This window comes from Cryptotermes secundus, unplaced genomic scaffold, assembly GCF_002891405.2.
Source record: "Cryptotermes secundus unplaced genomic scaffold, Csec_1.0 scaffold1695, whole genome shotgun sequence".
In the NCBI taxonomy this organism is placed as follows: domain Eukaryota; kingdom Metazoa; phylum Arthropoda; class Insecta; order Blattodea; family Kalotermitidae; genus Cryptotermes; species Cryptotermes secundus.
In genome coordinates, this window is record NW_019725862.1 from 122,269 (window position 1) to 135,206 (window position 12,938).

General features: G+C 39.5%; 1 protein-coding gene across 3 annotated transcripts in view; it reads left to right on the forward strand.

Moving 5' to 3' along the window:
* LOC111863828 overlaps positions 1-11,676 on the forward strand; it is a 20,811-nt gene extending 9,135 nt beyond the window's left edge. For 2 of the 3 annotated variants that reach the window (XM_023850555.2, XM_033751223.1), the window contains 2 exons: positions 2,758-4,890; positions 10,247-11,676. In XM_023850555.2, coding sequence (XP_023706323.1) covers positions 2,758-4,890; positions 10,247-10,486 — 2,373 coding nt within the window. In that variant the 3' untranslated portion in view covers positions 10,487-11,676. Of the gene's footprint in view, positions 1-2,757; positions 4,891-5,416; positions 5,989-10,246 lie in introns of those variants that run through there. The other variant, XM_023850556.2, reaches the window with a different exon arrangement.
* Positions 11,677-12,938: the final 1,262 nt, after the last annotated feature.

The window sequence follows — 12,938 nt, forward strand, 5'->3', positions numbered from 1 at the left end:
TTCACCTCCAGAATAATACACTGTATAATCACCACTTCTTATTTCACCTTGTCCTTTCCACCGCACTTCGCTGACACCTAGAACAGACACCTCATTCTTCTGCATTTCCGTTTTCAAATTCTCCAATTTGCCTGCTTGATTCAAGGTCCTGACATTCCATGTTCCAATCATGTAGCCGTGATGTGCCTTCTGATCTTTGCACTTTTTCTTGTCGTAACGGCTGCATGACACTTCCTCTAGAAACACTCCCCCCCCCGGAGATCCGATTGGGGGAGTAGTTTACCTCCGAATTGTTTTGTCTCCAGAGGAAACATCTTGCATACATGGTATCTCTGTTTTTGGAAAGAGACTATCCAGGAAAAGTGATAATGTGGTAGTTTTTCCATTTTTTTTCCACATTGCAGTACAACAGCCATCCAAACCACTCTGGTCATGCCTGTTGCTATATGAACTTGAACCATCTTGAGCATCATTTGCTCTGTGCTTCAAGTCGCTGCTGATGACGCTGCTTCCAGCATCAGTTTTTGGTTTTTGGTCTCTCTCTTCATCTGATGCCTACCCTTTGACCTGTCCAGCAAGGGAGGCCCTGCCAGTAGTTATGCTACCGCTGGTATAGCTCTCAGGGTCCTTGGCATACTCAAACCTCCTCACCACGATAAGGTGGAGACACCAACGAGATGGCTAACTTCTATTAATTAAAAAAAAATTTAGAGCCTTCTGGAACATTATGAGTTGGTGATTTAAGATATTCTTCAGAACCTAGAGCAGCCTCTTGTAAGAAATCTTCAGTTGAACACCAAAAAAACTGAAAGAAGTAACAATGCAGATATTACCTTCCTACAAGAACTAAGTATCAATAATATACCTGAAGGAAACACAGTGGTTTCAATTTTCCCATCTGACAGCGTGGAACAAAATTTACTGAATCAGAAAGGAAACATTACTCACTTACTTATGGAGCTGGGCCCTTCTTGAGGAGAAGCCAAATCTGCAGCTACTCAAGAATTTTCCAGCATTATATGGAACCCAAAGGTTCATTACTGTGTTCACAAGAACCCTCCACAGGTCCCTACCGAGAGCCAGATCAATCCAATCCATACCATCCCATCCTATCTGTCTAAGACCTGTTTTAATATTGTCCACCCCTCTACACCTTGGTCTTCCCAGTGGTATCTTTCCTTCTGACTTTGCCACCAATATCGATATGCAGTCCTTTTCTCCCCCATTCATGCTACATGCCCTGCTCACCTCATCCTCCATGACTTTATCATTCTAATTATACTTGGAGAAGAGTATAAGTTATGAAGCTCCTCATTATGTAGTTTTCTTCAACCTCCTGTCACTTCATCCCTCTTTGGTCCAAACACCCTCAGTCTATGTTCCTCCCTTAATGTCAGACACCAAGTTTCACACACATACAGAACCACAGGCAAAATTATAGTTTTGTATATTCTAATTTTTATGTTTTTGGACAACAGATGAGAAGACAAAAGGTTCTGGACTGAATGGTAGCAAGCATTTCCCGAGTTCAGTCGCCTCTTAATTTCCTCCTGAATCAGCTTGTGATCTGTTATCATTGTTCCCAAATATCTGAACTGTGCCACATTTTCAAAACATCTGTTTCCTATCTTTATGTCATGATTTTGCCCTGCATTTTGGTGACAAGACAGTAACATATACTTAGTTTTCTCTGTGTTTACATCTAGACCAACCTCCTTACTTGCATCAATTAAGACTTGTGTGTTTTTCTTTATGGTATCTATATTATCACCCAGTAGATTCACATCATCAGCATAGACCAGCAGCTGATGTGTCCCATTTAATTTCAGTCCCACCTGATTTTCCTGGATGTTCCTAATGGCATATTGTAGAGGAAAGTTGAAAAGGAGTGGTGATAAAGCATCTCCTTGTCTTAGACCATTCTGGAAAGGAAATTTATCAGACAACTGTTTTCGTATATGGACTTTACCATATGTTTCGCTTAAACACATTTTAATCAGCTAAACTAGTTTCATGGGTATCCCAAACTCTATCAGATTATTGTATAATATTTCCCTCCTAACTGAATCATAGGCTTTCTTGAAGTCTACAAATAGCTGATGTACTGTCTCATTGTACTCCCAATTTTTCGTCAATATCTGACGAATGCAAAAGATCTGATTTGTAGTTGATCTGTTATGTCGAAACCCACACTGATGATCCCCAATAATTTCATCTATATATGGATTTAACCTTGAGAGAAGAATATTGGATAACATTTTGTATGAAGTTGAAAGCAGTGATATCCCCCGATAATTACACTCAGTTTTATCACCATTTTGATGAATACCTGGCGATTTATACCTTTTCAGTTATGCAATAGCACTTCCAACCTCAAAAGGGCTCGGATCAGATATTAACGGCTCAGCTGTATGCATTTCTATCTGCCTCACATCACTGACACTATGTACATTCAATAACTGAGAGAAGTAGTTCTTCCACCTATTCAAAATGTGGGAATCTGCAAGCAGATCACCATTCTCATCCTTCACTAAGTTACTTCTAGGTTGGTAACCCCTCTTAAAGTCTTTTAATCCTCTATAAAGGTCTCTAATATTCTAGTTCTTACTGTTCATTGCAAGGTCATCAGTTTTGCCTTTCAGATATTCCCTTTTTTATTCCTGAAATGCCTGCTGGTATGCATATAATCTGTCTGTAATCAGTGCATTGCATTATTTTTTATTTACAGTTTAATATACCTTTTTCTTCTTTTTTAAGATGCTTCTCTCCAACATCAACTCTAACAATACTTCTGTGATCCATTTGGATGTTTCTGAAGTAAAGATTGTAACTGACAGTGACCATGATGATTCAGTGGGAGACAATTTAGAAGCAGAAATCAGTAAATTGGAAGCAACTATACGTGACTTAGAAACAGATAATGACTTTCCAGACATAGATAGCTGTGCATATGAGTTAGAAGAAGATGAAATATTAAATCCTGTTATATACAATTCTGATGATGCTTCTAACACCATTTTGAATACTGTAAGCCACAAGGAAGAGGACGAACCAAATACTTCTATTACTTTAGAAGGAATTTTAGAACCTTCTGAAACATTAGAAGTTAGTGATTTAAGATATTCTTCAGAACCTAGAACAGCCTCTTTTCAGAAATCTTCAGTTGAACACCAAAAATTTGAAAGAAGCATCAAAGCAGATGTTACCCTCTTACAAGAACTAAAAATTCATAATGAAGATATGACTAATTCCATAAAGTCTGTGATAATTTCAAATAATTGTGATGAAGTGTCCCTTAGATCACAAGATTGTGAGCTTAGTACAAATGATGCTATGGTACATTTAAATTCAGTTAATAAATCTGGTATGGAATTTTCATGTACAACTCACCATGGCACAAATGCTGAGAAAAACAAAACTTGTTCTCTTCTCATGAATAAAAACAGTAACAGTGCTGTAGCAAGAAATTCATCATTTGAGAATGGAAATGACAATGTGCCTCAGGAATCACACTTGCAGGTAGATGCATCAGAATTTGAAGATGAGCTGTCATATCCTGAAGATGCTGAAGTTGATGACAGTAATGATGTTACTTGCCGTTCTGATGTAATTGAAGATAGTGAACCCATGATTTCAAGTACACCACTAAGGATCAAAACTGGGACCCTGAAACGATGGAAACCAGTATTCTTACGTTGTGAAGAAAGTTTTCTAGTTTTAGACGAGTTTGGAGAATCCAGTGACCAGGACGGGTCTCTATGTAGCTACATCAATTCATCAGTGCAGAATATGTCAATTGAGAGTGTTGCTGCTACACACAGCACAGAACCTACATGTTTTACACATAATAGCTTGTTTCTCAAAGTAAAGGAAGACAGTAGTATAGATGATGTAAACGTAAAAGGCAGTAATAATATGAAGCAAATAAAAGTTGCACTTGATGATGCCAGGGATCAGAAAATTGTTGTAAAGGTGGGTGATGAAGCAATTGACGATTGCTTACGATTATCATCTTGTGCAGGGCCACTGCCAGTCTTGGCAAATGCCACTCCTGTTCAGGGCCATGGAATACAAGAAATTGTTCCTGTGATGAAAGCCAAAAACACAGACAAAGTGAACTGGGAAACCAGAGACTTTGAATCTTTGGCCAACTTGTGTATTGATCAGGTAAACTCAGGCAGTAAAGCAGTTACGAGAACAGTCACAGACTTTGGTGGGAACAGTACCAATAATATACCTGAAGGAAACACGTTGGTTTCAAGTTCCCTATCTGACAGGGTGGAACAAAATTTACTGGATCAGAAACAAAACATAACATCAAAAGTTAATGAAGATTATGTCAGTAATAATCCTCAAGAAAATTATGACAATAACAATCCAGATTGGGAACTACTCCGTAAATTAGAAACAGATGAGGAACGGTATCGTGCAATGAGACAGCGTTGGAGAAATCTTACTACTCCAAATCCAAACCAAGATTTGACATACCGTAATTGGAGGATTCATCAGAAAGCTAATAAACTGACAAAATCTGCTGCTCAAACAAGTAACTATGCCATCATTCAGCAGACACGTGCAAGTGATAGTGGTGCCTCTGTTAGCATGCAGGACCACCATAAAAGAACTCTATCTGATGAACAGGCAAGCATTGACCATCAACCCAGAATGAAACATTCCCGAACTCAGTCCTGTACAGCTGTATATGACAAAAAATTGGAACAACTTCGAAAAAACATACAGCATGAGAAGCAGCAAATTTATGATCAAGAACATGCTGCCCTTATACGGCTAAATATGAAACAAACCCAGGAGATGAATTATTTGCAGAATTTCTGTCGCACATATGGCAACATTGAACAGATTCGCTGGTTGTATTACCAACAGAAGTGGGTAGGTAACTACAGATGTGGTTTCTCTTAAATTAATAAGTCTTCTAATTGATTTTTAAATTAATTGTGTGCTCAAATAGTTTAGAATTTCAACATCTTGAGCCCTGCTTAGTATACAGCTGTATGATCATGTTATTCACTTATAATATTAATTATGGACCTACTTTAATAAAATAATTTAAGGAATGAATTCACATTACTCCAAAATGTCGTACTGGGCAATGTAGTATATGATTTTGCATCTGAAACTATTTATGGCATCTAGCACATCTTGTGGATGAAGTGGGTAGGCAGGCAAGTACACTTGTAACTCTGCCTACTTGTTTTCCAAGAGTGATGCGCAACCACTGCCACAGTTATGAGTTCCCAACAATACCCTAAGCTTTTACATAGCATGTCCACAAAGTAAGTTTCCCACTTGTCCCATAGCTAGCAAATCTTATATTGCGCGAAGTGACTGTGCGTATGTGATAGAGCAATGACGTAGCATGGCACATGCACTAACAGAATTTCCCACATTCCCACAGTAACATCGTTGTAGCTGTTGAAGATAGAGGCTCTTATTCCAGCTCCCGCCAACTGTGAAGTGCGGTCAGTGTTTTTGAATGCACAGAGCATAGCGCCAATTGAAATTCATTGTCAGCTGTGCCGGATCTATGGGCCTAACGTCATGAGCAAGCAGATGGTGCATCGCTGGTGCAGACAGTTTTCAGCAGTTCGACAAAGTGTGCATGATGAGAAGTGCAGTGGGCGGCCATCCATCATTACAGACGACCTGGTGGAGCTTGTGCGGGAATGCATTATGGAGAATCGTCGTGTCACAATTACGGAATTCAGCAGTCATGTCCCACAGAGTTCTTGCTCCTTGTTGCACGAAATTGTCACGGAGCACCTGTTGTTCAGGAAATTGTGCACCAGGTGGGTGCCGAAGCAACTGACACCAGAACACAAAACAAAGCGCATGGAGTCAGCATTGACATTTCTGCAGCAGTACCATGATGACGGCGACAAGTTTCTGGACCGGATCATCACAGGTGATGAAATGTGGATTGCACACATTACCCCAGAAACCAAGCAGCAGTCAATGCACTGGCGTCACAGTGGATCTCCCTGTAAGACGAAATTCAAGCAGACGTCGGCGCGGAAAGTGATGTGCGCTGTATTCTGGGACAGACGGGGTGTTCTCCACGTCGACTTCCTGACCAGAGGTGAGACGATGAATGCTGAGCGTTACTGTGAAACACTGCAGAAATTGTGATGGGCCATTCAGAATGAGTGGCGCGGGATGTTTAGTGCCGGTATTGTCTTCCTGCACGATAAAGCTAGGCCGCACATGGCTCGGCGGACAGCAAGTCTCCAAGTCTCCTGCAGGAGTTCAGCTGGGAGGTGTTTAATCATCCGCCCTACAGCCCGGACCTCCCTCCCAGTGATTTCCATCTTTTCCTACACCTCAAGAAATTCCTGTCCGGTGAGCGTCAGCATTTTGAGAATAACAGAGAGGCGGAGATGGTTGTCACACAGTGGTTCCAATCCCAGGCGGCAGACTTCTACGACACAGGTATTCAAAAGTTGATCCCACGGTATGACAAATGTCTAAATTCCGGTGGCGATTATGTTGAAAAATAGTTGAACACTTGCTGTATCTGTTGAAATAAATATTTCCATGAAATTGTTTTTTGTTTCTGTAAACAGCCCCAGGGAAACTTACTTTGTGGCCGAGCCTCGTACCTTGTCCTCATCAGAACTTGCTTAGGACTCAGTTTTGAGATGCTGAGAGTAAATCCATGTGACTTTTAATGGTAGGCTGCCCCTCAGTGCTTGTATGTACATAAAATAAAATTCCCTTCTGTAAGTAGTGCACTTCAAATGTAGAAGCTGAGACTACCCACTGTGACCACATCTCATTTCTGCATCCTTGTTTCAGAGATGATACAGTGACAAGAACTTTGTATGAAAAGTGAATGATAAGACCCAGGACTTTATTATGTGATAAGTAGACATGTTTCTAGAGTTTCCGCATATAAATTTTCTCTATTACTGTATAAACTTTTTAATCCTAGCTTCACAGAGGCTTTTGAAAGCAACTGAAAGAAATAACAGACATCTTGTCTCACAGTAACCGAGTGGCCAATAGATTAATTTACCAACTGACTGACTCACCAACTTACACTAATATTCCGAATCACAGTACATGCTCTTCCTTGTGCAGTTGACAGTTGCTCACATTATCCAGTATAATGGTACACTCCTAATTTTTACTTGTAATACAATTCCTTGCTGTTGCTAGAAATTGCTGAGTCCTAATTATGGATTAAGAAAGTAGCGGAAGTGTTCACAAGCCTGGTTCCTCATAGTGTTTTATTGTGTTTTGGGTTTTTGTGGCCAGATACATGTTGCAGACAGTTCAATCTTTTTACAATAAACATGGCCCAGTCAGTACTGCAGGTTTGCTTCAAACACAGCTATATGGCAGCTCCTCCTGGAATGTGTTCAGTGCTTTTTCCCCGCATCTCCAATATTCTCATGAACGTTGACATCAGTTGTACAAGTTGCACAGTGTACAAGTTCCAGCATCATCAGGAACAGATTTCCAGTTTTCATAGAAACTGCACACTATTCCCACACCCCGTATTGTGACAGGAGTTTTGTCCTTGAGCAGTGGAATGGTCACTGATGACTTTCAGCCGTAAACCGCTATCAGAAATAAGGAAATTCAGAGAGATACAGTTGATATATATATTCATGCTGCATTGTAATCTTGAGTAACAAAATCAACTGAATGTTGGAAGTTCCATACAGGGATGTTATATACAACACTATTCTGACAACGATTCATCTTATATCATTGGTAATGAAGACCTATATTTATATATAATAGGAATTGCAGATTTTTTGCATCATTAGGAGATGCATTATTGTAGTAAATCTTGTTCGGCCTTTTTTTAACCACATTTCTGCTACAGCTATCCAGCTTTCTATGCCTCCTCTTTTCACAAACTTCAGATCTACCTTCCATCTGTAAGGATAAACAATGAATACTGTACAATGTATGATGGCCAGTAGACCAGAAGGAAGCAATGATTACAGCATTATAACTTTCAGCACACACTTTCATCCACAAGGAGTACTGCTATCAAACTGTTGCCAGGAACGCAACTTAGAAATGGTGTATACAGTAAAACCCCCATTTAATGTTTCTTTTAGGTACAGTGGGTTTGAACACTAAATTAAGGAAAATGTTGACTGGAGGTAAATTAGCATGGACATTACTGCTTTTGGATCTCTGAAACTGAACATTAAATGAGGGACAACCTTACACCAATGAAAATTGAATAGGGATTCACTGTATTACATATGTCTAAAATAAATTTGCCACACAGTAGCTAGTAGTAGTAGTAGCAGTGCAGGTGTCTGTGTGAGGCAGGCCACCACTACTGAAAATGTTTCATTGTCGGGTTACCTCAACAATTCGGAATTACCTTTACCACTCTTCGACAACGCGTCGGAAATGAACCCTGTTTTGCACCTCAAGCGATTAGACGAATTCATTCATTTCCGGAACGTTCCAAAGTCACTTTGTTTGGCAATCGCGTGCCGTTCCCTAGTGGGACACTTAAGCAAACAGTGGATCGAGGCAGTAGTACACAAACTGCCCGACTACGAGGCGTTCAAGAAGGCATTTTTGGACGTCTGGTGGTCCATAGCGAAGCAGTCTTTAGTCAAATGTACTCTATATCAGACGAAGTACGATCGACGATCCGGTTTAAGTCTAAGTGGACACTTCCTTAAACATGTGAATATGGCAGCTTATCTAGACCCAAGGATTTGAAGTGGTGTGGCACTAAAATACTTTTTTCCCTGGCATCCTTCAAATAAGCATCATGTTTTAAAAAGTTGCTAAGAACTGGAGAAATGCAAATGCATTTTTTCATCAGTTCAGAACTTCCATGCTTAGAGAACAGCTACATAAATTATATGAATGTGGAAATTATTTTATTAAATATGACTATAAATCAGGAAAGTAGATGCAATGATGATTTTTCAGGCAATCAACCAGTAAAGATGGAGTTAGTATCTAACATTTCAGAGACTCTACTCTCCACCATCAGGAGTTGATGTGGCTACATGTCACTGCAGACAATCGAACAAATAGTAGAATCAGACCTTCAATAATGTCCTGTTCTGAAGCAGACTACTGAGGGAATGGTGGGCAGACACATGCTGTGATCCCAATCTGTAGTGCAGTCTGTGAATACTCCAGCATACTAGCTGTGGTGGTCCTTCACATCAGTATTTTTTATGGTTCTCCATTGTTTAACACTTTGCGGACCTTGCACCCTTTAAAAGGTTTTTCGCTTTTAAACATGGCGGACCGTTCGCGTGTTAACAGGCTTTTAGAACACGATAAGTTGCAACACACTATACATCGCTCTGGCGCCACCTACATTGCACACACCCACCTCCAGATGTGTGATAAGACTCTGGAATGTTTAGTTAGCAGTCAGTAACATGACCTTGCTGTTTACTTAACCGACTATAAAGGAAAATGCTTTGCCTTCTTCAAGCTGTGTGTATCAGCCAGTAGCTAGTAGGGAGAATGGATCAAGGACAAATTCTCCTCCGATGACCTAGCTGACCTGCCTTGTGAGACGCGTAGTAATGGATTGTCATTCAGACAGCGACAGTGATGGGGGACAACAAAGAATTGTGGCCACAGACAGTAAAAGTGACAGTAGCTCNTTCTGTGTAATGCCACTTCACAAAGGGGAAAGTTTCCAGAAATATCACACCCTCAAGCACTTCTAGGAGCATTGGTAAGTGTTCTCCAAAAATTTTAGTTCAAAAAATGAATTAGGAGATTTTATATTAATTTTTAAAGTGAACAGTGCACAAGTTAGGGTAGTATGTTTAAAAATGCCGGTCCCCAGGGTGATTTAAATATTTAAATCACTGGTTCGCGAAGTGTTAAACATGTTCCCCCAGCAGTCCAGTCTGGGGGATGGGACATTACAGAAATCCCAACTCCACCTCCATTCCCTTAGCAGTATGCACTGGTTCGCTAAAAGCATACTCTGTGAGTATATTTACAATGTGTGGTCATGCTACTTACCACATCAACCCTTGATGATGGACAGAAATCGTCTCCAAAATGGATATTAATTCCACCTTTGTATGTGTGACAGCCTGAAAAGACTTCATCACCTATGGTCGCTGTGAAAGGTTTAAATCATACATAGGAAAGTATATGTTGAGTTTGGTCCAGGTTGTTTAAGGCAGTAAACGAAATATGACTAATGGTGTTTATCACTAATATGCCCTTTATTATCTTATTAGAAAAGTTTTTCTCTCTGTCTCAGGATGTGGAACAGGTCCAGAAGAAATTTGATGAAGCACGTCTTGCTGTTGATAGAGCAAACTTAAGTCAAGTTCAGATTCTGGAAAAAGCATGTGAAGAAGTGCAAGCATTTCACAAGTTTTACCAAGGATTGGATCATGACTCTGATGCAGATGCTTTGTTCCTTTCAGAATCACAGTTGGAAGAATTATGGGAAACAGAACGTCTCTATGATCAGTATGGCAAATTTTATTCTGCTTAAGGACATCATAATAACAAAGCACAAATGTCTTTGTATGCCACTGTCAGTTCTCTCTTATGTGCACTTAATCTTTTAACAGTGATGGCTGATATATATTTACATTTTCTTAAACACAAATCAATGCATTATGCCACATCCTATTGAACATGGGACTCATGTTCAGTAAGATATATGGCATGACAATTCATTATGTTCAAGTAGTGTATTGTACCACCCGAGGATGACCCAACAGTAGGCTCAAAATATGTAATGGATTAAATACATGTTAATACCAGAAATATGAATTGACGGTCTTCAGTAGAATTTCTACTAAGACTGATAAACTTGAACATCTTAAAGTACTGGCCATTTTGAGAGCTCAAGTTTGTACATACCTACTTGCATAATTATAGGATGGCTTCTTACTAATCATTTCAGTTGTCTTCTGCCACTCACACAGTACTTTACAGTTCATATACAGCAGGATATTTAGCACTTCCTCACTTAGCAGTCAGCATGCAGGGAGTAGCCAGTAAGGTCACAGCATGCTCCCAGATAAGCTAATGAAGGTTCACATACTTTATTTACTATGATATTAGGGTAGCTGCTGAAAGTGATGTACTCAAACATATGTGCACATTTCACAGTGACAGTACTTTTGAGACATTCTGAAAATTATATATGATTTCTAGAATAATATTTTGGATATTGATGTGTAAGGTCTCCAAGTGTATTACTCCTGTAGACTTTGTCTTTCAAATTTCCATTGAAAGAATCACAAATATTCAAGTCTGAGGATCATCCTCTATTGATTATTCATTCATTGAACATACTTCATTGTTCCAACACTGAATATTTTATTGTGTTTGCTTGTAAGGTGTTCTTGCTGAAAATATGCTTAGCTTTTTCTTTTTCAGTTAATTCTTCAAAGGGCTCCAGAATATTATTCACTTAATGCTCCAAATTAACAGTATCATGAAAGAATGTGGGACCTATGATTCTTTTAGCATTTTTACCTTTTCATTCTGGAATGGGATCTGATGAATAGCATGATGATTATAATATGATTTCTTTCTAATAAAATTCTGAAAAAGAAACATGTGCACATTGTGGTTGGACACATACGAACAGAATGCTCACAGCTGATTGGTTGGTTACAGAGCTAATGATCAGGGACTGCACTGCACACATTATCTTATAACAAACTGAGTCATATATATAAGCAACTTTGGCTTTCAAAATTAAAACTCTCTAACTGAAATCCATCAGAATTTTTTAATTTGTTTATAGTGGAAATTTGATATTGAATATCCACAATTTCTTAAAATACAGTAAAATCTTATTACTGTGAATTCAGGAAACCTAAAAATAAGTCTCAATAAAAAGAGCTGAATTACCCAAATTAAAACTGTGTATAAGGCACAATACTCAAACACATCACCAAGTATTTCTGAGGGAAATATATCTGTACAGCACATACACAAACAAATATTACCATTATATAACTGCACATATTGATTCAATTCTTGGGTCTTTACACAGAATGTGGGCAGCATCACCAATATGTGCAGGTACATAGCCTATATTCAGGACTGAAGTGTAAAGACATCAGATCCTATCAACATGAACCACCGTGAATGCTTAAAATCAGTAATAATGTACGAGGGTCACACTGAAAGTCATGAGCAACAATTTTTGTAAAGTAACATGCTTTATTATTGACAAACCAAATACACCACCTCAATCTACAGACCTTTCTTTATTTTTCCACATAATTGCCACTTCTTTGTACAAATTTCTTCCAGCATTCTGGGAGTTTGAAAATTCCCCTTCTGTAAAATTCCATTCCAGCCATCCAAAGACACTGACGCACTGCTTTCAGAATTGCCTCCCTTGTCTCAAAACGTTGTCCATGAAGCTTATCCTTCACAAATCCGAAAAGATGGTAGTCGGAGGGTGCCAGATCAGGACTACAGGAGGGGTGTGGAAGAACTTCCCACCCCATCTTTGCAATTGCGGGACCCAACGAGCACAAACTTTCCTATAGCCCAAGCTTTCAATCATCTCCTGTACTGCACTGTGCCCTATTCCAAGTTTTCGGGCTATTGTGTCCAGAGTGATACGCCTGTCATCTTGAATGATCTCATCCACTATTTCCTTGTTGCATTCGGTTGAGGCTGTTCGAGGATGACCGCTCCGAGGCTCATCTTCGATGCTGGTGTTCCCATCTTTAAAACGTTTCACCCATCTTCGAACACTGTTCGCACCCATACACACATTTCCATAAGCACGCTGAAGTCTCTGGTGAATTTCTGCAGCAGGGATTTCCTCTTTCACAAGAAATTTGATGACAGCATGCTGGCGAAAGGACATATTGTTGTTGGCCATTTTGTTAGGAGTGATACTGGTCACACGATGCAAGCTATTGACATCACAGGACACTCCTACACTCCTACACACCTACCACCATACT